Source organism: Amia ocellicauda, chromosome 15, assembly GCF_036373705.1.
Source record: "Amia ocellicauda isolate fAmiCal2 chromosome 15, fAmiCal2.hap1, whole genome shotgun sequence".
Taxonomy (NCBI): Eukaryota; Metazoa; Chordata; class Actinopteri; order Amiiformes; family Amiidae; genus Amia; species Amia ocellicauda.
In genome coordinates, this window is record NC_089864.1 from 127,248 (window position 1) to 154,603 (window position 27,356).

The following is a 27,356-nucleotide window of genomic DNA, read 5'->3' on the forward strand; positions in this document are numbered from 1 at the left end:
TTGTGTTACATTATGTCATGGGCGCTTACAGCCCTGCTTTAATAATAATGATTACAATCCGCGCACTGTACAACCGTAGATCTGATAATAACCTGCGGACATCATGGATTTGTATCAGAGCAGGCATCTTCAGTGTTTATTGGATCTGGCAGCGCTGCTGGCCTTGCACTAGACTGGGGAGGAGATGCCACTCTCTACACACGGCCATTGCAACACAAATAATCATATTTCTGTGCACTAGATTGAGAAGAGATGTCACTGTCTACACACGGCCATTGCAACACAAATACTCGTATTTCTGCGCACTAGAGTGGGGAGGAGACGTCACTCTCTACACACGGCCATTGCAACAATGAAAACGTGTTTCTGCTGATACTGGCGCAGGCGTAGCTGTGGTGCTCATACAATCTCACTCAGCCAATCGGATGGCCGGATCTCTCTGGTCGAGTCTTCTGATTGGCTCCTCCACGCTCCGGGGGTGGGTTGTTGTTTTTCAATATTCGAATTTGTATTGGTCGATCGGAGGCAGAGTGGGCGGGCAGAAGCGGGTTGTTTGAATGTGATTGGTCATGTGGGTGATTGACGGTCGACTTGACCAGTGGCGTGGGGGAAGTCGAGTGCGGCCCCGACAGCGGGAAGTGTGAATTTGAAATCCTAACGGCCGAAGAGAGGAGCCGGAGAGAGCGAGGCGGACGGACGGACGTATGTATGTATCGCTCCGTGTATAACTAAGGTAAGACATGTTTAAGTATGATTTAATCTGCACACGATTGATTAATAAGCCCGCTGGCACGGTCTGAAGCGCTGGATCGGGCCGATATTGCGAGGAGGAAAGCTGGGGTTTTATTCAGTTTAACACCGGTGTAGTCCAGGCTGTGGCCTCAACACGGCCAATAAAACCTACATTGTGTCTGATCGTTGCAAAGGGTCCGTCCTATTACCTGGACTGTGTCTGATTATTGTAAAGGGTTTTATTGATTATTGTAAAGGGTTCGTCCTATTACCTGCACTGTGGCAGTGGAACAATATGGAGACGTTATGGATGTTTGCGTTGTTAATGTTGTGGCGAATTGTACTTTTATTTTCTGTATATTATTAATGGTTTCGTGCTGATTAATCAGTTTTGTATATAAAGCAATCACTAGTTTGCATTTACTCTGATCTGGTGCTACCTTAATGATTAGTTTCTTAAAGCATTGTGGTTTGGTTAGACTCGGGATGCTACAAAGATGCACCAAAGATCATGTGACCCCGTCTGACTCGGGTTCATTGTGTCCATGGATTGTGACCAGCTGGTGTGTGTGTCTGCGCCATTTCATCCAGCTGCTGTGTGTGTCTCTGTGCCATTTCATCCAGCTGCTGTGTGTGTGTCTGTGCCATTTCATCCAGCTGCTGTGTGTGTCTGCGCCATTTCAACCAGCTGCTGTGTGTGTCTCTGTGCCATTTCAGCCAGCGGCTGTGTGTGTCTCTGCGCCATTTCAGCCAGCTGCTGTGTGTGTCTGCGCCATTTCAGCCAGCTGCTGTGTGTCTGCGCCATTTCAACCAGCTGCTGTGTGTGTCTCTGTGCCATTTCATCCAGCTGCTGTGTGTGTCTGCGCCATTTCAGCCAGCTGTTGTGTGTCTCTGTGCCATTTCAACCAGCTGCTGTGTGTGTCTCTGCGCCATTTCAACCAGCTGCTGTGTGTGTCTCTGCGCCATTTCAACCAGCTGTTGTGTGTGTGTGTGCCATTTCATCCAGCTGCTGTGTGCGTCTCTGTGCCATTTCATCCAGCTGCTGTGTGTGTGTGTCTGCGCCATTTCAACCAGCTGCTGTGTGTGTCTGCGCCATTTCAACCAGCTGCTGTGTGTGTGTCTGCGCCATTTCAACCAGCTGCTGTGTGTGTGTGTGTGTCTGCACCATTTCAACCAGCTGCTGTGTGTGTGTGTGTGTCTGCGCCATTTCAACCAGCTGCTGTGTGTGTGTGTGTGTGTGTGTGTGTGTCTGCGCCATTTCAACCAGCTGTTGCCTTTAGGTTCATTCATTCAGCTGCTGCCCTCTAGGATATTCAATCTCATAGACCAGGTACACAACCTGTACACTGTTTGTTTTGGGGTTATTTAAAACAAAGTCTTTGATAAACTGCTAATCTGCTGCCTGAAGAACAGTGACCAGGACCAAGCAACACATCACACACACAACAACAAACTCAGGTCTATGTTAATTGTACTACATGTTGTAAATTATTTTGTACAACTGTATTTTAATTAGATTAATCACCGTTGATAGATAAGACAGGAGACACAAACAGGCTTCTTCAGCTCACATCCACAGTCCTCCTCTTCTCATCCTGTGAGAGGAGCTCCAGGTTCACCTGTGTTTGTTTCCTGTAATACCCCGGTGAAGAAGGAACATGGAACAATAATAAGTTACTGTAACGCGGTTGTACAATCCCATGAACAGCTTCAGCGCAGTGTGAGACTCCCACTCGGGCGCGTCTCCTCTGAAGAGATTCAATGCACAGATGGGTTTGATAGCAATGGTGTTGCCATTGTGTGCAGGAACATGGTACCAGGTTACAGCTGTGCGTGTGTGAGAATATGGTCAGTCTTGCAGCACCTTCAAATGAACCGGGTCATCTCACAGTCCCGTGTCGTGGTGAGAGTTTTACACAGTTGGACGTGTTTGGCTGCTGCTATTCAACCAGGACCTGCGGTGGGACCTGTCGGTGCCACAGTGTTCAGTGGGTAAACCAACACAGACACACCCACAATACTGTCCAATGTAGTGCGCAGACGCCAGGCGGGTACTTCATTAAACCTGTGTTGCAGCCTAGTTTCCCAATGTCTTCGATCTTCAGGGTAAACTGAGAGTACAGAACAGTGCAGTCTGAGCCATGTGCCACTCATGACACTAGACACTGACCCGCACACGCGAGCGGCTGCTCCACTCTGTGGTGTTTTCTGCCTCTTTGCCACAGCTGTGGTCGTGTCTGCTTCACTAACACTGAACGCCGAACACACAGCGGGTTACCTGTTATGAGCTGTCCTGTTGATCTGAATGAATTCAAGCTGGTTTCGGGTCGTAGGGGAGACGCACAGACCCAGTGTGTCAGTGCAGTTCAGCTTGCGGCCTCTGGTGTTGATTGTGTTAGTAATGACTCTTTCATTTTCCAGGTTAATTGCAGAATCATGGACAAAGAGGTGAGTGTCTTTCTATTGTTGCCTGTCTTTATCACTATGTATTGTGCTGTGCAGTGTGTAGTGCAGTGTCTCTCTGTGTCTGTGTGCTGTAGGAGAGGTGTGTCTCTGTGTCCTGTAGGACTGTGTGTGTGTGTGTATGCTGTGCTGTAGGACATTGCTTTATGATAGCTTCTCTCTCCCTGCAGAGGTCTCCGCTCCAGGTGGTCAATGGGGAGAAGAGCTTCTCTCGACTGCCTGTGCCGTCAGTCAAGAGGGCCCTGCCTGTGGGGGACAGCTGCCCTGTGGACAAGCAGCCAGCCCAGGTAAAGCCTGGACATGCTGCTGTAGTGTGTGCACTGGACAGTGGACCTGCTGCTGTAGTGTGTGCACTGGACAGTGGACCTGCTGCTGTAGTGTGTGCACTGGACAGTGGACCTGCTGCTGTAGTGTGTGCACTGGACAGTGGACCTGCTGCTGTAGTGTGTGGACTGGACAGTGGACACGCTCCTGTACTGAGCAGCAGCGTGGACAGTCTTACTAACCTGACCAGTCTTGCTGTCCTGATCTCTGGCCCCCTGGGACTAGATACTGACCTCAGTGAGTCAGTCTGTATTAACCCACACCTCCCCCTGTTCTTGTAGAAGAGGATGCGGACAGCTGACTCCGCCCCCGCTCACAGGAAGCCAGTGAGCACAGCCAGTGTGCTGGGGACACGGTCCCGCAACCCAGTGGCATCACAGAGACCTGTGGGTGAGTGAGGGTGGGGAGGCGGTTTATTGGTGACAAAATGACAATCTGTCCGTATACTCTGTATTAACTCTCTCTCTCTCTCTCTCCCTCTCTCTCCCTCCCAGTGAAACCAGTGCGGCAGACTCGGGTGGCTGTGACTGTGGCCGCCGGACCCTCGAGAAGTAAGCAGCCGCACTGGTGATGGATCTGTGTCCGTAACGAGCCGAGACAGCAGCAGACTGAGCTGGGCCGGGCTGTGGGGCAGAGGGACTGAGGGGGCCAGTCAGTGAGATCAGTGTTGATGGTCAAAGTGCCTTAATCCCACTGTACTAATCTCTCTCTCTCTCTCTCTCTCAGCTTTTCAGAAGAGACCAGTGGCTTCTGTCCCCAACCCCAAAACGGGTAAATATAACCCTCCCCACTGCCCCACAGCGTCCCCCCACTAAATTTGTCTGTGTGCAGAATAGACTATACAGTGAGGGGAAAAAAGTATTTGATCCCCTGCTAATTTTGTACGTTTGCCCACTGACAAAGAAATGATCAGCCTATAATTTTAATGGTAGGTGTATTTTAACAGTGAGAGACAGAATAACAACAACAACATCCAGAAAATTTCAAAAAAAGTTATAAACTGATTTGCATGTTAATGAGGGAAATAAGTATTTGATCCCCTATCAATCAGCAAGATTTCTGGCTCCCAGGTGTCTTTTATACAGGTAACGAGCTGAGATTAGGAGCACTCTCTTAAAGGGACTCTCCTAATCTCAGCTCGTTACCTGTATAAAAGACACCTGTCCACAGAAGCAATCAATCAATCAGATTCCAAACTCTCCACCATGGCCAAGACCAAAGAGCTGTCCAAGGATGTCAGGGACAAGATTGTAGACCTACACAAGGCTGGAATGGGCTACTAGACCATCGCCAAGCAGCTTGGTGAGAAGGTGACAACAGTTGGTGCGATTATTCGCAAATGGAAGAAACACAAAATAACTGTCAGTCTCCCTCGGTCTGGGGCTCCATGCAAGATCTCACCTCGTGGAGTTTCAATGATCATGAGAACGGTGAGGAATCAGCCCAGAACTACACGGGAGGATCTTGTTAATGATCTCAAGGCAGCTGGGACCATAGTCACCAAGAAAACAATTGGTAACACACTACGCCATGAAGGACTGAAATCCTGCAGCGCCCGCAAGGTCCCCCTGCTCAAGAAAGCACATGTACAGGCCCGTCTGAAGTTTGCCAATGAACATCTGAATGATTCAGAGGAGAACTGGGTGAAAGTGTTGTGGTCAGATGAGACCAAAATCGAGCTTTTTGGCATCAACTCAACTCGCCGTGTTTGGAGGAGGAGGAATGACCCCAAGAACACCATCCCCACCGTCAAACATGGAGGTGGAAACATTATGCTTTGGGGTTGTTTTTCTGCTAAGGGGACAGGACAACTGCACCGCATCAAAGGGACGATGGACAGGGCCATGTACCTTCAAATCTTGGGTGAGAACCTCCTTCCCTCAGCCAGGGCATTGAAAATGGGGCGTGGATGGGTATTCCAGCATGACAATGACCCAAAACACACAGCCAAGGCAACAAAGGAGTGGCTCAAGAAGAAGCACATTAAGGTCCTGGAGTGGCCTAGCCAGTCTCCAGACCTTAGTCCCATAGAAAATCTGTGGAGGAAGCTGAAGGTTCGAGTTGCCAAACGTCAGCCTCGAAACCTTAATGAGTTGGAGAGGATCTGCAAAGAGGAGTGGGACAAAATCCCTCCTGAGATGTGTGCAAACCTGGTGGCCAACTACAAGAAACGTCTGACCTCTGTGATTGCCAACAAGGGTTTTGCCAACAAGGGTTTTGCCACCAAGTACTAAGTCGAAGGGGTCAAATACTTATTTCCCTCATTAACATACTAATCAATTTATAACTTTTTTTAAATGCATTTTGTTGTTATTCTGTCTCTCACTGTTAAAATACACCTACCATTAAAATTATAGACTGATCATTTTTTTGTCAGTGGGCAAACGTACAAAATCAGCAGGGGATCAAATACTTTTTTCCCTCACTGTATATGGACCAGTGTCTGGACTGACTGGACTGTATTTTGCCCAGTCCTGTTTGCAGTATAGACTATAGTGACCAGTCTCTCTATAGTGATGCTGTCTGTGTGCTTTGTCATGCCCAGTCTGTACACTGACGCTGTGTGTGTGTTTAGGCTCACCTGTTTGTGTGTGTTTTTGTGTAGTGGCCAGTCTGTACACTGATGCTGTGTGTGTGTGTGTTTGTATACTGTATAGTATAGTGTAGTGCTCAGTCTGTACATTGATGCTGTGTGTGTGTGTGTTTGTGTAGTGGCCAGTCTGTACACTGACGCTGTGTGTGTGTATTTGTGTAGCCGCGGTGTTGGGTCGGCGCCCTGCCTGGGACCTGAAGGGGAAGGTCAGTGACATGGAGAGCAAGGTGTCGTCCTTCCAGAGCCGGGTCAGAACCACCGAGCAGCAGAACCAGGAGCTGCGGGAGCAGCTGGGCCTGGCGCAGGAGCGGGACAACGAGCGGGACCAAGAGATGACCCAGCTACAGGAGGAGCTCAGGTACAGCACTGACACACACACACACACACACACACACACACACAGTGTCACGCACTCACAATCACACACACACACTAACACAGCTGGGCCTGGCGCAGGAGTGGGACTGAGAGATGACACAGCTCCAGGAGGAGCTCAGGTACAGCACTGACACACACACACACACACACACACACACACACAGTGTTGTCAGGCAGTGCCGTGCAGAGCTGGCGGGGCTGTGTGCAGTGTGTGTGACGGTGTGTTGTGTATTCAGGCAGTGCCGTGTGGAGCTGGTGGGCCTGGTCTCGGTGCGGGAGCAGCTTGGTCTGACTAGTGCAGAGAGGGACAGTCTGCAGGAGCAGCTGGACAGACTGACCACACAACACCGCAGCCTGCAGGGCCTGAGGGACAGCCTGGAGTCCGAGCTACACAACGTGCAGGTAACACACCCTGAGACCCCCCCACTGAGCGCCGTGTGACCCAGCTGACAGTGCAGGGCTCGGTTCTGACCCATGTCTCGGGGCACTTACACCCTGTCTGTCCTTCAGGCCCAGCTGGCGGTGCAGGGCTCGGTTCTGACCCACTGTCAGGGGGATCTGGCACAGAGCAGAGAGCTGGCGTCGCAGCTGCAGCAGCGCGTGGAGGAGCTGACTGAGCAGCTGCACTGCGGAGAGATGGAGAGACGCAAGCTGCACAACACCATCCAGGAGCTCAAGGTACCACAACGCTGCACGACAGCCGTGGGTCGAAGGATAAAATATGATGTGTGCGCTGGGTGGCAGATGTGTTTCATTACAGCCCCAATGTCAGTGACGATCTAGAGAAACAAGAAACGCCAAACCGGTGTTCTGCCGTGCTTTACAGCTGGGGTATCATCGGAGGGCGGGGGCACAGTGTTTCAGGGCTGATGTGGACGACAGTTCACCCCACAGCCCTCACATCAGATACAGCAGAGCAGGACGACATGCACACGTATTCTTTTATCAATTTTGTGTTAATGTGCAGGGGGCTGCTGCTGTCATCCCGGGATACTGAGACAGACTCCGTAACTGAGAGACGCTGACCGGATAATGACTCCTACACCCTCGCTCCAATTAATAATAGTGCTTAATTATCATGCACGGCAAACAATGTGTATACATTTATAATGTACTTTATGCACTTCATTATTATCGATCATCACATTCTCTTTGTTCGTATGCGGACACTGTACATTAGTCATTTACCTTGTTAAGTGTATTAAAGTGCCAGAAGGTGCGATTCCTCTCCCGGTCACTCTCGTTGCTCTGGGATGTCGAACTGATCAGAATGACTTGTTTGTTGCGCATTCAGTCAGTCAGTCATTCATTGACCGGGTTAGTTTTAGCAAAGAGTCTGGATAATTAAAACGCACCTTTATTTACATGTAGCAGCTAATGTTGAACCCGTCCTGTCTCGATGTCCCGTGAGCAGCGCATCACAGAGAGACTGTACAGAACAGCCCGTCTCTCGTCTCTGCGCTGCACGTTTATAGGGCCTTGATAATGCAGAGACGCTGTTACGTTCCTGGATGCAACCATATATGATACACCTATTTACCATGGTATCTGTCCCCTGGGTGCGTTATTTTTGGTTTTTGCTGTGCTGATGCAGTAAAACAGCCGGAGACCGGGAGCGTGTCCTAGTGGGAGGACACGCACACATTCACGCAGCTTCATCGAGCTGCACTTTCACAGCGGCATCACTTCAGACATGTTTCATACACTTGGTGTTCAAACCCACACACACACAACACACACGTCATTGTTTGACCTCAGTGCTTCAAAAGTGAATTCTGAAACACGTCAGAAGTGATGGCACCCCAGCTTTGAGTGATCAGGGTATGAAGTGATGTCATATTTAGTAAAATCTGCCCATTCCCCACTGAACAATGTGATTGTAAACGAAACCCATACAACCAGCAGACTCGGAAATATAGGCAAGAAGAGGCACTCGGGGGTAACGTCAGAGTCTCTCAGCCAGGGGCAAGTTCCCCCCCTAGGTGCAGTGTGTTCGTTATTGTATTGAAACGCCCCCTCTCTGCAGGGCAACATCCGTGTGTTCTGCAGAGTGCGCCCCCTGCTGACGGGAGACGGATCCACAGGCATGGAGCACATTGAGCTGCCAGCACAGGACAACAAGACCGTCACCCTGGCCAAGACCAACGAGGTACACACTGAACACATTGGACAACGCACTGAGCACTGTCCACACACTCAGCACACTGCTATGCACTGAACACATTGGACAACGCACTGAGCACTGTCCACACACACTGAGCACGACTGCTAACACTGGACTACACTCTGAGCACACTATACACATTGAGCTGCCAGCGCAGGACAACAAGACTGTCACCCTGACCAAGACCAACAAGTTATGCATTGAGCACACTGCTACGCACTGAACACTGTCCACACACACACTGGACAACACACTTCACGCACTGCACATACTGACACACTGCACGTCTGTCCCCAGTCCCACACAGGCCGCGCCGGGGAACAGCAGACGCGCTACGTGTTCAGCTTCGACCGTGTGTTCGGGCCACGCGCCTCTCAGGAGGAGGTGTTCAGCGAGATCTCTCTGCTGGTGCAGTCCGCGCTGGACGGCTACAACGTGTGCTGCTTTGCCTACGGCCAGACCGGCTCCGGCAAGACCCACACCATGGAGGGCGGCCTGGGGGGCGAGGAGAGTGGCATGATCCCCCGCGCCGTGGCGCAGATCTTCAGCACGGCGCGCAGCCTGGCAGAGCAGGGCTGGGAGGTACTCGACTCTGTGCAACGGCCTCTGTGCGTCTGTGTACAACCTGTCTGTGTGCGTCTGTCTGAGCCCGTCTCTCTCTCTCCAGTACAAGTTTGTGGCAAGCTTCGTGGAGATCTACAACGAGACGCTGAGGGACCTGCTGTACACGGGCAAGCCCAGCAAGAGGCCGGAGCACGAGGTCAAGAGGCTGACGCCCACCTCTGACATCATAGTCACCAACCTCACCTACCAGCCCGTCGGCTCCGAGGAGGAGGTACTGAACACCGCGGCAAACTCTCAACCCAAGTCCACATGACTGACATCCGTGTGGCCACAGTGCTCAGGACCAGGAGTGATGCATTCTACTTCCTCCATTTCAGGTGCAGGAGTGACACGTTCTCTCTCTCTCTCTCAGGTGCAGGCCCTGATCGGCGTGGCCAAGCAGCAGCGCTCCACCGCCCGCACACAGATGAACGATGCCTCGTCTCGCTCGCACTGCGTGTTCCAGCTGCACATTGAGGGCGAGAACCGCGGCCGCCAGGCGCGCTGCAAGGGTCAGTCTCTGTGTATGTATGTGACGCAGTGACGGTGTAACAGGCTGTGTGTGTGACGCAGTGACGGTGTAACAGACTGTGTGTGTGACGCAGTGACGGTGTCTCGGTGTGTGTGTGTGTGTGTGTGTGTGATGCAGTGACGGTGTCTCGGTGTGTGTGTGTGTGTGTGTTGCAGTGACAGTGTAATGCTCTGTGTGTGTTGTGTTGTGCAGCCATCCTCAGCCTGGTGGACCTGGCGGGGAGTGAGCGCGTGCAGAAGAGCCAGTCTCAGGGCGAGAGGTTCAAGGAGATGACCGCAATCAACAACTCCCTGAGCACCCTGGGGCTGGTCATCACCGCACTGGCCAACAAGGTATCGCACCGCCCCCCGGCACACCGCACACACTCCATCTGCCCCAGGGCACCACACACACACACGCTCTCCACCTCCCTCGGGTTTCAGTGCTGACCTTCTCTCCTCTCCCTCCAGGACTCCTACGTTCCCTACAGGAACTCCAAGCTGACCTATCTGCTGCAGAGCTGCCTCGGAGGAAACAGCAAGACGTGAGTCTCCCGGGGCTGACCGGGGCGTGTGAGGTCACGTTGGGCTGGGCTGGGCGGGGTTGTGTGGGGTTGTGCTGGGCTGAGCAGGGTCGTGTTGGGTCACGTCGGGCATGGAGTGACTGCACTGCACTCCCAGCCTCTCTCTGGCTGACTCCAGTGTGACAGTGAGCATCAGGACGCTGATCTCTTACTCTCTCTCTCCCTCCCTCCCTCCAGACTGATGTTCGTCAACGTGTCTCCAGAGCCCGAGAGCTTCAGTGAGTCTCTCAACTCTCTGCGCTTCGCCAGCAAGGTCAGTGGGGTCAGAGGTCAGGGGTATTGTACCGTAGTGTCCAGTGTTCCTGCACTGCAGTGTCCAGTCAGTGACTGTGTCGAGTCTCTGCGATGTTCAGATATTGCATCTCCAGTAACCTCGGCTGTGGTGTCAGACGAGGATTTTGAAGGTTTTGCGCAAGATAAAGTGCTTAATTGGGAAAACGATGGCAATACAGACAGGTGACCGCGGTTTGGAAGAAGGGGGTGTGAGGGGAGCAGACTGTACAGAAGACGCTTCTCTAGCTCAGCTGCTCAACAGAAGACGCAGAATCCAGACTGCAACCCAAATGACACCATTGCCTCAGCAGTTCCACACGATCCTGATCTGTGCTGTGAAATGAAGGTGTGCTGGCCTGTGTGCAGTGATGTGTGTGGGACTGGGGACAGCTGTAGTCCTGACCTCTGCACTCGAGGGTTATGTTTCTCTGTAGGGTGGACATGAAGGTCTGTACTCTCTCTCCCTCTCGCTCTCTCAGGTGAACGATTGTGTTATTGGAACTGCATCGGCAAACAAGAAGTGATCGTGGAGTGACGGTCGCCTCCTGTGCTGCTCGCCTGTCCCCTCCTGTGCGCTCACATTTCTGCCGGCTGCGCAGAGGGCAGCCTGGCTGTGTCCCTCTCCACCACTGACCTCCCCGTGCAGCTCGCCTGTCCCTCTCCTGCCGGGGGCAGCCGAGCTGTGTCCCTCGCTGCCACTGGGTCCCTACCTGTCCTCAGGGACTGGGGCAGCTCAGTGCCGGGCTGCCGTGGCAGTGTGTATTGTCTCTCCTGTCTCCTGTCTCCTGCTCCATTCTCTCAACTGTACAGAGTTTTAATCGTGTGATAAAATCCACAATAAATCTGCCCTCTTGTATACAGCTCCCTGCGTCTGTGTGTTTGTGCCTGATGGGTTACTTATTCATCCTTTCAATCTAAACTGCTCGATTGCAACCTCGCAAAGGGCACTACACCAAATCCTAATTGTGTGGCTGTGTGAGCTGAAGTAACAGTGTAGTAGAACAGTGCTGTTTAGTAGGGGGCTGTGCTGTAGTGATTTTACAATGTGGTCAATTGTAACATTTCTTCTAAGAAGGATTGTTGAGTATGAAACTACCGCCATCTTGGCTCCCATCCGAGGCCGCCAGTGCCGTGTGGAAAGCGAGACAGTGATCCAAGATGGTGGACTCAAACGTGCAGTTTCTTCTACGGGCAACAGAGTTCGTATCACCGGTTCCCATGCTCATTTTGTGTCGGCCGATGTCTGCGCCGAGTAAGCCGTCTGGCGGCCGCGCCTTTAAGCAGCCGCTCCGCAGAGCAGGCGGCCCGGGGCTCCACTCGCCTGGCGCCGCACAGCCTGCACTCCGCTCGGGCTGCCCGGGACACGCAGCCTTCCCTCGGGTGGGTGCCGCACGACCCCCGGATTCCCCCAGGCGGGCTCTGTCCGATACCATACCGGTGAGTGCAGCGCGACAGCCGTGCTGCTGATGAGGAGGAAGAGGAGGAGGATAATAACGATGCAAAGCGTGCAGTGCAGTATCGCGTGTGTTGTGTTGTGCAGCAGGAGCGCAGAGATCAGCAGTGGCCGTCAGTGCAGGATGGCATGGTGCATACTGTAGTATTATAGTGCATACTGTAGTATTACAGCAGTGCCGTGGGATAGAGTGCAGTGTGGTACAGTGTAGTATTATAGCAGTGCAGTGTGGTAGAGTGCAGTATTATAGTCGTGCAGTGTGGTACAGTGTAGTATTATAGCAGTGCAGTGTGGTAATGCAGTATTATAACAGTGCAGTGTGGTAGAGTGTAGTATTATAGCAGTGCAGTGTGGTAGAGTGTAGTATAGCAGTGCAGTGTGGTAGAGTGCAGTATTATAGCAGTGCAGTGTGGTAGAGTGCAGTATTATAGCAGTGCAGTGTGGTAGAGAGCAGTATTATAGCAGTGCAGTGTGGTACAGTGTAGTATTATAGCAGTGCAGTGTGGTAGAGTGCAGTATTATAGCAGTGTGGTGTGGTAGAGTGCAGTATTATAGCAGTGCAGTGTGGTAGAGAGCAGTATTATAGCAGTGCAGTGTGGTGTGGTAGAGTGCAGTATTATAGCAGTGCAGTGTGGTAGAGTAGTATGATGCACTGTAGCCTCGTATTGTCCTTTATTATTATTAGACTGACTGACCTACGGGAATCGCCATCCTCATGTATAAGCAGCCGCACAGCTACACTCGTGTAAAGGGCTGGACGCACTCGGCCGCCGGTGTCTACCCCCGCGACTTGTAGCTTCATAAGTGTTCAAATGGACTTTGAAAAGGTCATTCGGGACCATGGGGGTCCACTGTTTTCGGAAATGTTCGTCAAATGGTGCTGTGATCCGTCGCCCCGATAGTTTCATTGAATCGCCTTGAATCCTCGGGCTCGATTACAGACGCCGTTCGGGCAGAGGGGCTCCCGAGGCGGGCTGTTAGGCTGTCAACACCGCGCTGACTCCCGACATCCGAGAGAGGAGACGTCTGGCGGTTTTGTGTGCGGTTTCTGTTTTATTGTTGCTGTTGATATGTAAATGTATGTGTTCACGATATATTTATTTACTTTTTAGTTTGCCGGATTCTTTCATCTGTATTTTGTTTTAAATGAATAATTCGTATATTTTAGGTGACAGTGAAGTACAGTAGGACATTAGACGGGTTTTGTGTGAACACGGTTGCAAACACTATGCTGTATTAATACCTGACAGCGATCTATTTCTGTTATTACAATTATAAATAATAAAACAGCACAACACAGTGCATCACAGTAAGTCAGTCTGCATCTCCCCCAGGTGCCATGTCCGGCTGCAGCGCTGAGGGGGGCGTGTGGGAGGTGCAGGTGAGCTTCCCCTCGGTGCGGGGGGCGGTTCTGGCCGGTCTGAACCGGCAGCGTCTGGAGGGGCAGTTGTGTGACCTGGCCATCGAGGTGCAGGGCCAGGTGTTCCACGCACACCGCTGCGTGCTGGCAGCCTCCTCGCCATACTTCCACGACCAGGTAACACCCCTGTGCACCTGTACTGGGATACAACACCCCTGTGCACCTGTACTGGGATACAACACCCCTGTGCACCTGTACTAGGATACAACACCCTGTACACCTATACTGGGATACAACACCCCTGTACACCTGTACTGTAAAACAACACACCTGTACTGGGATACAACACCCCTGTACACCTGTACTGGGATACAACACCCCTGTGCATCTGTACTGTAAAACAACACACCTGTACTGGGATACAACACCCCAGTATTGGAATACAACACCCCTGTACACCTGTACTGGGATACAACACACCTGTACTGTAAAACAACACACCTGTACTCAGATACAATACCCCTGTGCACCTGTACTGTAAAACAGCACACCTGTACTGAGATACAATGCACCTGTACTATAAAACAACACCCCTGTACACCTGTACTGTAAAGCAACACCTCTGTACTGGAATACAACACACCTGTACTGTAAAACAACACACCTGTACTGGAATACAAAACACCTGTACACCTGGACTGGAATACAGCTGTGCTGTAGTGTAGTGACACACCTGTACTGGAATACAACACATCTGTACTGGAATACAACACACCTGTGCACCTGTACAGCACTGAGGCACACCTGAACTGTAATACAACACACATGTACAGCACTGGGATACACCTGTACTGTATACAACTGTGCTGTAGTGTAGTGACACCCCTGTACTGTAAAACAACACAACTGTGCTGTAATACAATACACCTACAGTGTAATACAGCACACCTATATGATGACACATCTGTACAGTTCTGGAACACCTGTGCTGTAATACAACACACTTGTGCTGTGCTGTTGTGACACACTTGTGCTGTGCTGTAGTGACACCCCTGTGACCCCCCTGCGCTGTAGTGACACCTCTGTAACCCCCCTGCGCTGTAGTGACACCCTTGTGACCCCCCTGCGCTGCAGTGACACCCCTGTGACACCCCTGCGCTGTAGTGACCCCCCTGCGCTGCAGTGACACCCCTGTGACCCCCTGCGCTGCTCCTCCCCCAGGTGCTGCTGAAGAAGGTGTCCAGCGTGTGTCTGCCCTCAGTGCTGGACCCGGGGGCCGTGGAGAGCGTGCTGTCCAGCGTCTACACCGGCCGGCTGGCCATGCTGGGGGCGGACGTGCTGAGCTACCTGACGGTGGCCAGCGTGCTGCAGCTGTGGCACATCGTGGACAAGTGCACTGAGCTGCTGCGGGGCGCGGGGGGCGCCGGCGCTGGGCTGGGGGGGCTGCGCAGGGGCCGGGGGGGCGGCTCCCACCCTCAGCTGAACCCTGGCTGCATCAGCAGCAGCAGCTGCGTCAACGTGAACCCGGCCGACTCGCACTCCCACCCCCCCGCCCTGGCGCCCCACGCCCTCGCTGCTCCGCCCATCTCTGCGTCCGCCAACCGGCCCGGGGAGAGCCAGTCCCCCAGCAGCAGCAACTACTTCAGCCCCCGGGAGGTGGGCTCCAGCGGAGCGGGGGGGGCGCTGGGCGGCGTGGGGGGCGGGGCCTTCCTGATCGAGGAGGACGAGGAGGAGGAAGAGCGGCATCAGGAAGAGGAGGTGATGGAGGAGGAGAGGGACAGGCAGGCGGAGCGGCTGCTCTGCGCCCGCCGGAGGGAACCGGGCGGTGCCGTGGTGGAGCCGGCAGATAGCGTGGGGGGGCCCTCGTGCCAGGACGGGGACGCCGCCCCGCCCCGCTCCTCCACCCCGCCCCCCCCGCTCCCACTCCAGAGGAGGCCGGCGCCCAGCCGCCCCCGCCTGCTGCCGCACAGACACTGGGTGGTGGTGAAGACCGAGCGGCCAGCCGAGGAAGAGGTCATCGAAGGGGCGCGGGCCACTGGGGGGGCCGGGCCGGAGGACGAGGAGGACGAGGAGGAGGAAGAGGAGAGGGAGAGAGAGAGGGAGCTCAGTATCTCTGATGTCAGGACGCTGTCCGGGGTGGCGGAGCTGCACTGCAGGGCTGGAGCCGGGCTGGAGGCTCAGGTGCGTGTGTGTGTGTGTGCGCATGAGTATGCACGTGAGTGTGCACGTGTGTGTGTGTGTTTTAATCCCTTCTTTCTCTTTCCCTCCTCTCCATGTCCTCCCTTTCTCTCAGGTGGATTTCTGCGAGTCGTCCAGCGACTACATCCCCTTCGACCCCCCTGCCCCGCCGGCCGACCGGCCCCTCCACGCAGGTCACCACAGCGGCCTGGCCCCCGGGACCCCGGCCGCCCCGCCCCCGGCACCCGCCGCCCACGCACAGCTGCTCCCCCTCGACATGCAGGGCAACCAGATCCTGCTGTACAGCCAGGCCCCCCCCCCGGCAGGCCCCGCCTCGCCCCCGGGAACGCTGGCACTGAAGGGGGTTGGGCCCGTGGGGGCGGGGCTGGTGTTCAGCATGGAGTGTGCCGGTGCGGCGGCGGGGGCCGGGGCCGTGGCCGCCTCCTCCAACAGCACCGCGAGCGGCAGCCGTGTGTTCATGTGCCACTGCGGGAAGAGCTTCACGCACAAGAGCATGCGTGACCGGCACGTCAACATGCACCTGAACCTGCGGCCCTTCGGCTGCCCCATCTGCGCCAAGCGCTTCAAGATGAAGCACCACCTGACCGAGCACATGAAGACACACACAGGCCTGAAGCCCTACCGCTGCCCCGCCTGCCAGCGTCAGTTCATGTGGAGGGACAGCTACATGCGGCACCGCGCGCACTGCGACCGGCGGGGTGGTGGCGCGGCGGGGCCGGAGGCGGGGGCGGCGGCCCTGGGTCCCCAGGGTGCGCGTGACGGCGGCGGGGGGGGCCCGGCGGACTCAGAGGGCGGCGGCGGTGGGATCCCCCTGCTCTCGGGGGGCGGGGGCCGGGCAGCGGTGGGGGACGTGCTCCTGGTGTCGCCGCAGCACGGTGTGGGGGGGTTCGGTGGTGCCAGGGGGGGCGTCTGTGGCGAGGATGACGTGTGCAAGGTGGGAGTGCGGGAGAGTGACGTCACTTAGAGAGAGAGAGAGAGAGAGTGATTGTGAGAGATGAGTGAGAGAGAGAGAGAGTGTAGGTGTGTATATAAGAACACTTTGTATGTATTTGTCATTGTGTGTGAGAGAGAGAGCGAGGAGGGAGGGGTTTTACAGTGCAGACGGAGGGAGAGCAGTGGAGTTGGGGAGTCAGTCTATCTGCAGCTGCACTCTGACCCCCAGCCTGTAAATAAACCCACTGTAGCTCTAGACACGTTATACAACTGTACATACATACAGATATACTTTAATATAGACACTGACAGACTGTCTGACACACTGACTGACTGACACACTGACAGACTGACTGACTGACTGACTGACACACTGACTGACTGACTGACTGACTGACAGACTGACAGACTTAAACACTTAACTGACTGACACACTGACTGACTGATACGCTGGCTGACTGACACACTGGCTGACTGACACACTAACTGACTGACACACTGACTGACACACTGTTAGAGGGAGCAACAGGTAACAGAATTGTTTCTTTAAGAAGCGAATCTGTTCTGTTGGATCTCACTGTATTTAATTTATTTTAGTATTTTTTTACGTGTGTTTTCAGCAATACAGACACTAGGGCAGTGTCAGCATGCTGTGGATTGTACTGCGCTGCCTGGGGGGCGGGGGGGGTACTACACCAACAAACAAGCAGAAAACTCCCACAATCCCTTGCGGCTGGATTATTCCTCCAGAACTATCAGTGACTGTGCTGCTGGGCTGATGAAGAGGAGGAAGATGGGTGGATACAATAACTACAGCTCCCAGAAGCCTCTGTGTCTGGATCCTTGACTGTCAGCAAGTGCAGGGGGCAGCGAGCTCTGGACAGTGTCTGTGTGGGACAGAGACAGATGGGACTCTGGACAGTGTGTCCATGTGGGACAGAGACGGGCCGGACTCTGAACAGTGTGGCTGTGTGGGACAGAGACAGACGGGACTCTGGACAGTGTGTCTAGGGAGGACAGACTCTGGGACGCTGCCCGGTCGTGCTGTGTTGCTGCTGTACAGATCTGTGTGATTCTGTTGATCGTCTGTTAATAACATTGCTGTTTCGATTACCAAGACATTAAACAGGAGGCCCAGACTCCGCCCTCTGGGGCCTTCATTCCTCCGCCCGATCCCTCCTTTCGGTTCTTCTCTCTCTCGTTCTTAATTTTCTCTTTCGTTGTGTTTCCCATTTTGGTTCTGGTATGAAAGCTCTGTCCATCAGGGAGGGCAGGATGGACAGAGAGAAACAGAGTTACGGAAGAGAGAAGGAGGGAGAGAAGCAGAGTTACAAAATTGAGAGGGAGGGAGAGGGAAGCAGAGTTACAGAAGAGAGGGGGAGATGGACAGAGATGGACAGAGAAGGAGGGAGAGTGGGAGATGGAGAGAGGGATAGCCAGAGAAGCAGAGTTACAGAAGAGAGGGGGAGGGAGAGGGGGGCATCGATTGACGGACAGACACAGGGAGGGATGCCGACACCAGTACATTGTTGATCCGAGTGGCTCTTTATTCAGTGCAGTAACAGCTCCAGTGGACACTCCGTCCCCTCCCTCTCTCTCCCTCCCTCTCTCTAGCAGTCCTCGAACTCCAGTACAGCGGTCCTGTACGCCTTCCACACCTCCACCTCCTGCACACACACCGTCCCTCCCCCTCTCCTCTCCTCCGCCAGGTTGCGGTTGATGTCTCCCACGCAGACCCAGCCCCCCCCCTCTCCTGGCTGGCCCTGTCCCTCCACACTCACTGCCCACTTGGAGTGATCCTGCGTGGATTTGAACGGCTCCACACCTCCCCCGCCCCCCCCGGGCCCGATGCGCTGCACGTTCAGCACCCGCTGGCTGAGGGAGCAGTTGGAGGGCAGAACTCCGGCCGAGCGGCGCCAGAACTGCACCAACAGGTCCGACTGCAGGGAGGGAGCGACCCAGGACACATAGAGGTCTGTACAGAGAGAGAGAGAGAGAGAGAGAGAGGGATTCATACAGTACAGTGAGGGATTCATACAGTACAGTGAGGGAAAAAAGTATTTGATCCCCTGCTGATTTTGTACGTTTGCCCACTGACAAAGAAATGATCAGCCTATAATTTTAATGGTAGGTGTATTTTAACAGTGAGAGACAGAATAACAGCAAAAAAATCCAGAAAAACGCATTTCAAAAAAGTTTTAATTTTTTTTGCATATTAATGAGGGAAATAAGTATTTGATCCCCTATCAATCAGCAAGATTTCTGGCTCCCAGGTGTCTTTTATACAGGTAACGAGCTGAGATTAGGAGCACTCTCTTAAAGGGACTCTCCTAATCTCAGCTCGCTACCTGTATAAAAGACACCTGTCCACAGAAGCAATCAATCAATCAGATTCCAAACTCTCCACCATGGCCAAGACCAAAGAGCTGTCCAAGGATGTCAGGGACAAGATTGTAGACCTACACAAGGCTGGAATGGGCTATAAGACCATCGCCAAGCAGCTTGGTGAGAAGGTGACAACAGTTGGTGCGATTATTCGCAAATGGAAGAAACACAAAATAACTGTCAGTCTCCCTTGGTCTGGGGCTCCATGCAAGATCTCACCTCGTGGAGTTGCAATGATCATGAGAACGGTGAGGAATCAGCCCAGAACTACACGGGAGGATCTTGTTAATGATCTCAAGGCAGCTGGGACCATAGTCACCAAGAAAACAATTGGTAACACACTACGCCGTGAAGGACTGAAATCCTGCAGCGCCCGCAAGGTCCCCCTGCTCAAGAAAGCACATGTACAGGCCCGTCTGAAGTTTGCCAACATCCGAATGATTCCGAGGAGAACTGGGTGAAAGTGTTGTGGTCAGATGAGACCAAAATCGAGCTCTTTGGCATCAACTCAACTCGCCGTGTTTGGAGTAGGAGGAATGACCCCAAGAACACCATCCCTACCGTCAAACATGGAGGTGGAAACATTATGCTTTTGGGGTGTTTTTCTGCTAAGGGGACAGGACAACTGCACCGCATCAAAGGGACGATGGACGGGGCCATGTACCGTCAAATCTTGGGTGAGAACCTCCTTCCCTCAGCCAGGGCATTGAAAATGGGTCGTGGATGGGTATTCCAGCATGACAATGACCAAAACACACAGCCAAGGCAACAAAGGAGTGGCTCAAGAAGAAGCACATTAAGGTCCTGGAGTGACCTAGCCAGTCTCCAGAACTTAATCCCATAGAAAATCTGTGGAGGGAGCTGAAGGTTCGAGTTGCCAAACGTCAGCCTCGAAACCTTAATGACTTGGAGAGGATCTGTAGAGAGGAGTGGGACAAAATCCCTCCTGAGATGTGTGCAAACCTGGTGGCCAACTACAAGAAACGTCTGACCTCTGTGATTGCCAACAAGGCTTTTGCCACCAAGTACTAAGTCGAAGGGGTCAAATACTTATTTCCCTCATTAACATGCAAATCAATTTATAACTTTTTTGAAATGCGTTTTTCTGGATTATTTTGTTGTTATTCTGTCTCTCACTGTTAAAATACACCTACCATTAAAATTATAGACTGATCATTTCTTTGTCAGTGGCCAAACGTACAAAATCAGCAGAGGATCAAATACTTTTTTCCCTCACTGTATACACTGACTGACTGACACACTGACTGACTGACTGATACACTGACTGACTGACACACTGATGGGGGGTCTCACCGTCACCGAAGGAGGCGCTCTTGGCGAAGCTGGTGAAGGACGCCCCCCCCAGAGACAGCAGGGACGCACTGCGGTTGTCCCGCTCGGCGAGGGAGCGCGGGGGGGGCGGCGGCGCGCGGTCCTTCCTGCAGAGCTGGTTGAGGGCGGGCAGGACGGAGGCGAGTGCGGGGGGCACGGAGCAGTCGTACACCAGGGGCTGGTTGAGCTGCAGCTGCTCTCCTGCGACAGAGCAGACACACCGTCACTGTCGCCGTGGTGACTCGGACGAGCTGTTCTTCTCAGTATGGTTGCTATGGTTACAAGGTATTGCTGGTCGCCGTGGTGACTACAGTGCCTGACAACAGTAACTAGGTAACTGACGGTCACTATGGCAGCAGGAATTGTCAAGCGTCTCTATGGAAACTGGCAACACAGTGACGGTGTCGTTAGGCACGACACAGCGGCGGTGGCTGTGGTGACCGGAGGCAGCCGGGCCGCGGGGCTCACCGATGCTCTGGAACCGCTCCACAGGGAAGGTCACGCACAGGAAGTTCTGTCCGTTCTCCACCCCTGTCTCCGGGTACGAGAACGTGCCCACTTCCTGTCTCGGGGGGAAGTGAGGCGTGCTGTGGACCAACCAGAAGCCCTGAGTCTTGTCCAATAGGACCACACCTAGAGAGAGGCAGAGCAGCTACTGAGCACACTGATTACAGATCCACACCCACACTCCCGACACAGACCCCACCGACACACTACAGACACTCCCGACACAGACCCCACTGACACTCCCGACACAGTCCCCACCCACACAGACCCCACCAACACAGACCCCACCCACACTCCCGACATTGTCCCCACAGACACAGACCCCACTGACACTCCCGACAGTCCCCACCCACACAGACCCCACCAACACAGACCCCACCCACACTCCTGACACAGACCCCACCGACGCTCCCCACACAGACCCCACCCACACAGACCCCACCAACACAGACCCCACCCACACTCCCGACACAGTCCCCACAGACACAGACCCCACTGACACTCCCGACAGTCCCCACCCACACAGACCCCACCAACACAGACCCCACCCACACTCCTGACACAGACCCCACCCACACTCCCGACACAGTCCCCACAGACACAGACCCCACCCACAGCAGTAGCTCACCCTTAGTGTGCCCACACTCGTTCTTCTCCCTCTCTCCGTGGCTCGGAGGAGTCTGGTCATTGTACAGGATGTAGGCCACATCCTCCTCCTGAAACACAGTACTCTCACTCACTCCATCTCTCCATCCCTCCCACTCGCTCCAGACCCCCCACTTGCTCCATCTCTCCATTCCTCCAGCCCCCCCACTTGCTCCATCTCTCCCTCTCCACCTCTTTCTCTTTCTCTGAGGTGCAGTTGAGCTTCACAAAGACATGGCAGTATTTAATACAGAGTGAGAGACAGACAGTGCAGGACAGACCTGTCCCAGTTTGTACAGCTGTCCCACAGTGCGGCCCAGCGCTTCCCCGCTGTCGTTCACTAGTCCCGCCCCCTGTGTCCAGGCCCCGCCCCCTGGCTGCAGCAGCAGGTAGCGCATCCCCTCCTCCGGGGGGCTCTGAGAGGGCCGGGGGAGCTTGTATAGATACAGCCTGAGAGAGAGAGAGTATACACACTGACTGACTGACTGATTGAAACTGACTGACTGACTGACTGACACTGACTCACTGACTGACACACTGACTGACTCACTGACTGACACACTGACTGACTGACTGACTGACACACTGACTGATACACTGACTGACTCTGCAGGTCACTGTCTGCACTGCACCAGTATCAGTCTGTCACTCCCAGTTTTACCCAGTATACCCAGCTGTTCCCAGTGCTGCTCACCAGTCCACGGCCGTCCCCTGGTCGTTGTAGCAGGAGATTGCAGACAGAGCTCCCCCTGCTGCCAGACAGAGGAACTGCAGGACAGTCAAACACGTTGCAGCACGCATCTGTGACAGTCAACAAAAACAGTGATCAATAACACTGATCACAGTCACCAGCCCTAATCAAAAACACTGATCAATAACACTGATCACAGTCACCAGCCCTGATCAATAACACTGATCACAGTCAATAGTCTGGTTGCTCTCCTCTGAACTGCCTCTAGAGCAGCGATATCTTTCTTGAAGTGTGGAGCCCAGAACTGTCCACAGTATCCAGATGAGCTCTAACTAGTGCATTGTACAGTCTGAACATCACTGCCCTTGTTCTCAATTCTACACTTTTGACAATATACCCCAGCATTGTTTGCCTTTTTTTTGCTTCCCCACATTGTCTGGATGGAGAAAGTGAGGAGTCCACATAGACTCCTAGGTCTTTCTCATATAACATGAATAAAACCGATACTGTTGCTGCTATTATATGACGTTTATTTGCAGTCGTAAGAAAGATGAGAATTGATCGATTGATGGACTTTAAAAAAATCACACATGATCGGCACTCACCGCTATCGATCGGAAGATTTCACTGGCCGTCTATCTGTCCGTATGTCCGTCTCAACGCCACTCTGGATCCCTGCGCCTCTTCAGACCCGTCTCCGCGTCTCATTGTGAAACTGCTCACTTCCTCATCCCCCTTCGCCCCCGTCATGTGACTGGAGTGAAACTCGCAGCAGTCAGCAAACAGAGCCGGAGTTAACTCCTTCAGTGCCGCTGTTTGTCTGTCCGTCTCTCATCACCCTGCCTGCCTGTCTGTCTGTCTGTCTGCCTGCCTGTCTGTCGGTCGCTCCTCTGCCTGTCTGTCTGTCTGTCTCTCATCTCCCTGCCTGTCTGTCTGTCTGTCTGTCTGTCTCTCATCTCCCTGCCTGTCTGGCTGCCTGTCTGTGATAACCGTGCCACGTCCACACCCTCTCTCTCTCCCTCTTCTCTCTAATTTAAGTTCCAGAGGGCTCCAGTTTCTCCCACACCCCTCTGTGCGCGGTGCAGTTGGGGGACTGTGGCTCTGCTTTGTCTCAGTGCAGCCAGGACGTCCCCGTGTCTCTGTCCCTCTGCCCCGCTGTCCCGCCTCTGAATAGTCTCTCTAGCAGCTGCAGTGCCGGGTAGCGCCGGTAGGTGTCTGGTTGTCACTCAACACAAGAGTTCGTTGTCTTTGATTTCCCTGTGCTGCCAACACCGCACACTGCTTCACTTCACTTATAACACGATTGATATCACCTGCCCCTGCAGACACCAAGTATCTTTAGACACTTCACGTTTCTAGCATTTGAATAATTAATAATATTCGGTATGAAGAAGTGAGAGAGATTTGTTGAGAAAGAGGGAGAGAGACTCACACTGGTGTAATCCAAATTTTTAATACGTCAATTAACTAATTAAGTACAGCACTGACACACACACACACACACAGACTGCTACACACACACCGAAACTGCAATATATACAGAGAACTGTACGCACTGACACAATGGTATTACTACACACACACCGGAGACGAGAGCGAGAGAGACTGTGGTAAAACTGCAGTACTGAGGGCACAGCACAGTGAATTAGCACAGTGTTATACAGTGGAATGCCACCCATTCCATCTCTCTCTCTCTCTCTCTCTCTCTCTCTCTCTCGCTCAGTCCCTCTCTCTCAGCGCCAGGGGCAGCTCCGTCCGCTGCTCCTCCATGCGCCCCCCCCCCTGCACCCGCAGCAGCAGAGAGAAGAAATCCTCATCGTCCACCGGCCCGGGGGGGGCAGAGCGCTGGTCTTCCAGACGGCCCTGAGACTGAGAGAGGGGCGGGGTTAGTGCAGGACTGACACACTGCCTGACTGACACACTGACTGACACACTGATTGACTGACTGACACACTGATTGACTGACTGACACACTGACTGACACACTGACTGATACACTGACTGATACACTGATTGATACACTGACTGGCTGACACACTGACTGACTGACTGACACAGTAATAATGCTCACCTGACAGTTCAGTATCATGCTGTAAAGTTCCTCTTTGGCTGCTGGTTTTGACGCCCCTGCACCTCTTGCCGTGCCGATGCCAGGCCCCCCCTCTCTGGGTCTCTCCTGCCTTGTGCTGGGTGGGGGCTCTATGGGAGTGACCAGGGGTGGGGCATCATGAAGCTCCGCCCTCTGGTCATCAAGCCGACGGGCCTGGGAGGTGGCGACCAGGTCAAAGAACTCCTCTTTCTGCAGGGACGTCATCGAGGAGAAGACCACTGGCCAATCAGGGAAGAGAAGCTAAAGGGTTCACATGTGCTGATTGGCTGAGTTCAGTCCAGTGGGTGGGACTGGCTGAGCAGAGATCCAGGACGTCCAGAAACTCCGCTCTCCATCTCCATCTTTCTGAATATCTAGGACTGCCATCACTGGGAGAGTGTCTCTTTCACTCTCTGTGTCTCCCTGTCCCTGTCTCTCTCTCTGTGTCTCCCTGTCTGTCTCTCTCTCTCTGTGTCTCCCTGTCTGTCTCTCCCTTTCTGTCTCCCTGTCTGTCTGTGCTTCTCTCCCTCTCCCTCTCTGTGTCTCCCTGTCCCTGTCTCTCTTTTTTTCAATCTGCGTCTCTCTGTTTCTGTCAATTCAATTCAATTTAATAGAAAGGCTCTATTGGCATGACTAATTGACATCAGTGTTGCCAAAGTGTTGACAGACAGGTTCTCTGTGTCTCTCCCTCGTATCTCTCTGCCCTCTTCTCTCGCTCCCTCTCTCTCTCTCTGTGTATTATTCAGTGTGTTGTGTTATGGACCCCCTCTCACCTCGATGGCGGGGCTGGGGGGTGCCAGGCTCAGAGTGGCAGCCCCTCCCCCCCTCCCCACTCCCCCGTCGCGAGCGGCGGAAGGAGCAGCGCTGGTCATTGAGGCGCCGTCCCTCCTGCAGGGAAACGAGCAGCTCCCACAGGTAGTCTGGGAAATCAGGAGACAGCCGGCAACACTGAGGGAGGGGGGGAGAGAGAGAGAGAGAGAGAGAGAGAGAGAAGGGGGGGGACAGGGGGGCCGTGTTATTACAGATAATGACTGATACACAGACTGGACACTTCAGTAGATTAACAGTGCAGAGGGAGAGACATTATAATGCAGACAGACAGACAGACACACAAAGCACAGCATAGATACACAGTTCAGTCAGTGTGTCAGTGTGTCAATCAGTGTGTCAGTCAGTCACTGTATCAGTCAGTCAGTCAGTGAGTCAGTCAGTGTGTCAGTACCTGTGTCTCTGTGTCTCTGGGGTCCAGTCTGTCTCTGTAGTTTGTTTCACTTCCTGTAGGCTTTACTTCCAGGTCATCCTGTGACCCTGCCTCTGCTTCCCTCCCTTCCATCCCTCCATCCCTCTCTCCCTTCTTCTGTATGTCTGTTTCAGTCTCCTCCTTTCTCTTGTCCTCCTCCAGTGTCTCTGTTTTTCTGTCCACCTCTCCATCTCGGCCCTCCTCCCCCTCTCCTTCCCTCTCTCTCTTCATCTCTGTCACAATAATTGTCACAGTGTTTGTGTCCTGTTCCTCTCTCTGCCCCTCACTTTCTCCCACTGCCTCTCGCTCTCTCCTCTCTTCCCTTTCTGCCTCTTTCTCAGCTTCCTCCTCTCGTTCTGTCTCTCTCACCCTCTCTCCCTCTGTGTCTGTCTCTTCATCTCCCTCATCCCTTGTCTGTACAATAACTGTTTTCCTTTCATCCTCCCTCTCTCCCTCTCTCTCCTCCTCCCTCTCTCCCTCTCGCTCCTCCTCCAGTACAAAATTGCTGTTGGTAACTAAAAGGTTAAACTGTATGACCTCTAAACTTTCAACTTTGACCTCCATTAACTTAGGGAGCAGCGCAGCATCCAGTTAGTCTGGTCAGCCTGTGAAAACAACAACAAAAACAACAACAACGATGATGATAACCGTGTTTCAATTGCATCAACTGACTGACTGACCGACCTTATAGAGGTACCATCCTCTCTCTCTCTCTCTCTCTCTCTCTCTCTCTCTCTCTCCCTCTCCCTGTCCCTGTCCCTATGCAGTGTTAATGTCCAGTGGTGTCCAGTCAGTCTATATTAACCTCATATCTCTCCCTCTCTTTCTCTCTGCCTCATTCCCTTTCTTTCTTTTTTTCTTTATTTCGCTCTGTTGTTTCCTGTGTAAACACACTCACCGTCACTCCCTCTCTCTCTCTATCACCTCTCTCCTCCCTTGTTCGTCACCTCCTCGACCGACCCCTAGTGACCATTGCCAGCGGATCGCCAACCAAGTGCCAACTGATCGCTGGTCAATCAGAGCGATTGATCTGGAGTCCCCTGCCCAGCCCGGAACTCAGCGGTTCCTGCTGACACTCTCTCCCTCTCTCTCTGTCTCTCTCTCTTCCTGTTCCTCTCTCTCTTTCTCTCTCTCTCTCTCTGTCGAAGCCACCCCCTCCTCTCCCTCTCTCTCTATCTCTCTTTCTTTCTCTTTTTCTCAAACTTAAATTCAGAAACGCTGTTATTGAGTTTTAAATATTTAGCCACATTGTGTGAAAAGTTCCCTCCCTCTCTCTGCAGTGTACAGTGTGTTCAGTCAGGCAAAAGCTGTCATATATTTGAAGACACTACTGTCTGTCTGTCTGTCTGTCTGTTGCACTCTGACTGACTGGTGGGACTGAGTGGCTGATACACAATGTACAGGCAGTGAGACAGTTGGACAGGCAGACAGACAGACAGACAGTCTGTGTGTTTCTGACTTGAGATGTTGTGGTCTGACAGACTTCCTGTTGTTCTGCAGCTAAAGGAGAAGTACAGAGTAGGGGGGAGGGGTAGAGAGGGAAGTCAGATAAACAGCATCAGCAGCCCACGATCGCACAGACACACAGCCCCCGGACCCCTAGCCCCAGCGGACAGGGGACTCCAACATCAGCACCCTCGCCCGGGAGAAGAGAGACGAAAATGCCGGGAAGTGGCACGAAGACACGCAGGCTGGAGGGAGACCGCCGCCCGGCTCAGTCCAGAACCCCGAACAGAGACCGGGCCTGAGCCGGTCCAGACTGAGCTGCCACAGCTGAGGGAAAGAGACAGGCCGGTGCCGGCACACAGGGGATCATAGAGAGGAGACAGCGAGGGCAGGGTGGAGGACGAAGCCCTATTCCTGGCCCAAATACACTATTTTGCCTGTAAACAGGTGTC

The 27,356-nt window shown here is 53.4% G+C and overlaps 4 protein-coding genes across 4 annotated transcripts; 2 read left to right on the forward strand and 2 right to left on the reverse strand.

The window, feature by feature from the left end:
- Positions 1-631: 631 nt before the first annotated feature.
- kifc1 (kinesin family member C1) lies at positions 632-11,485 on the forward strand. The gene is made up of 17 exons (XM_066723875.1): positions 632-733; positions 3,154-3,180; positions 3,366-3,482; positions 3,801-3,909; positions 4,014-4,070; positions 4,246-4,290; positions 6,275-6,470; positions 6,727-6,892; positions 7,001-7,168; positions 8,517-8,639; positions 8,952-9,236; positions 9,322-9,489; positions 9,631-9,769; positions 9,982-10,121; positions 10,239-10,312; positions 10,529-10,604; positions 11,104-11,485. Exons 2-17 carry the CDS (start codon positions 3,169-3,171, stop codon positions 11,146-11,148), a joined length of 1,920 nt encoding a protein of 639 aa, XP_066579972.1. The 5' UTR covers positions 632-733; positions 3,154-3,168; the 3' UTR covers positions 11,149-11,485.
- Positions 11,486-11,799: 314 nt separating this feature from the next.
- zbtb22b (zinc finger and BTB domain containing 22b) lies at positions 11,800-17,742 on the forward strand. The gene is made up of 4 exons (XM_066723899.1): positions 11,800-12,061; positions 13,412-13,614; positions 14,659-15,618; positions 15,731-17,742. The coding sequence occupies exons 2-4, from the start codon at positions 13,417-13,419 to the stop codon at positions 16,598-16,600; spliced, it is 2,028 nt and encodes a 675-aa protein (XP_066579996.1). The 5' UTR covers positions 11,800-12,061; positions 13,412-13,416; the 3' UTR covers positions 16,601-17,742.
- Positions 17,743-18,093: 351 nt separating this feature from the next.
- Positions 18,094-22,988, reverse strand: dnase2 (deoxyribonuclease II, lysosomal). Its single transcript, XM_066723900.1, has 7 exons — positions 22,735-22,988; positions 22,133-22,239; positions 21,720-21,888; positions 21,422-21,509; positions 20,755-20,919; positions 20,269-20,487; positions 18,094-18,544 (listed from the first exon to the last, which is right to left on the reverse strand). Exons 2-7 carry the CDS (start codon positions 22,237-22,239, stop codon positions 18,180-18,182), a joined length of 1,113 nt encoding a protein of 370 aa, XP_066579997.1. The 5' UTR covers positions 22,735-22,988; the 3' UTR covers positions 18,094-18,179.
- A 574-nt stretch (positions 22,989-23,562) lies between these two features.
- On the reverse strand, positions 23,563-26,576 carry gpsm3 (G protein signaling modulator 3). The gene is made up of 5 exons (XM_066724578.1): positions 26,357-26,576; positions 25,441-26,063; positions 24,992-25,166; positions 24,201-24,457; positions 23,563-23,998 (listed from the first exon to the last, which is right to left on the reverse strand). Exons 2-5 carry the CDS (start codon positions 26,020-26,022, stop codon positions 23,849-23,851), a joined length of 1,164 nt encoding a protein of 387 aa, XP_066580675.1. The 5' UTR covers positions 26,023-26,063; positions 26,357-26,576; the 3' UTR covers positions 23,563-23,848.
- Positions 26,577-27,356: the final 780 nt, after the last annotated feature.

What these genes read in the sequence shown, in the direction of transcription:
- kifc1 (XM_066723875.1), top strand. An exon ending in TGGACAAGCAGCCAGCCCAG is followed by an intron (nt 3,483 to 3,800) that starts GTAAAGCCTGGA and finishes CTGTTCTTGTAG; the next exon opens with AAGAGGATGCGGACAGCTGA. An exon ending in TGGCAGAGCAGGGCTGGGAG is followed by an intron (nt 9,237 to 9,321) that starts GTACTCGACTCT and finishes CTCTCTCTCCAG; the next exon opens with TACAAGTTTGTGGCAAGCTT.
- zbtb22b (XM_066723899.1), top strand. Translation starts at nt 13,417, where the DNA reads ATGTCCGGCTGCAGCGCTGAGGGGGGCGTGTGGGAGGTGCAGGTGAGC. An exon ending in CGCCATACTTCCACGACCAG is followed by an intron (nt 13,615 to 14,658) that starts GTAACACCCCTG and finishes CTCCTCCCCCAG; the next exon opens with GTGCTGCTGAAGAAGGTGTC. An exon ending in GAGCCGGGCTGGAGGCTCAG is followed by an intron (nt 15,619 to 15,730) that starts GTGCGTGTGTGT and finishes CCTTTCTCTCAG; the next exon opens with GTGGATTTCTGCGAGTCGTC.
- dnase2 (XM_066723900.1), bottom strand. Translation starts at nt 22,239, where the DNA reads ATGCGTGCTGCAACGTGTTTGACTGTCCTGCAGTTCCTCTGTCTGGCA. An exon ending in CAGGGGACGGCCGTGGACTG is followed by an intron (nt 21,889 to 22,132) that starts GTGAGCAGCACT and finishes TCTCTCTCTCAG; the next exon opens with GCTGTATCTATACAAGCTCC. An exon ending in CGAGTGTGGGCACACTAAGG is followed by an intron (nt 20,920 to 21,421) that starts GTGAGCTACTGC and finishes GCCTCTCTCTAG; the next exon opens with GTGTGGTCCTATTGGACAAG.
- gpsm3 (XM_066724578.1), bottom strand. Translation starts at nt 26,022, where the DNA reads ATGGAGGTCAAAGTTGAAAGTTTAGAGGTCATACAGTTTAACCTTTTA. An exon ending in CCCCCAGCCCCGCCATCGAG is followed by an intron (nt 24,458 to 24,991) that starts GTGAGAGGGGGT and finishes CTGATTGGCCAG; the next exon opens with TGGTCTTCTCCTCGATGACG. An exon ending in GCATGATACTGAACTGTCAG is followed by an intron (nt 23,999 to 24,200) that starts GTGAGCATTATT and finishes CCCCTCTCTCAG; the next exon opens with TCTCAGGGCCGTCTGGAAGA.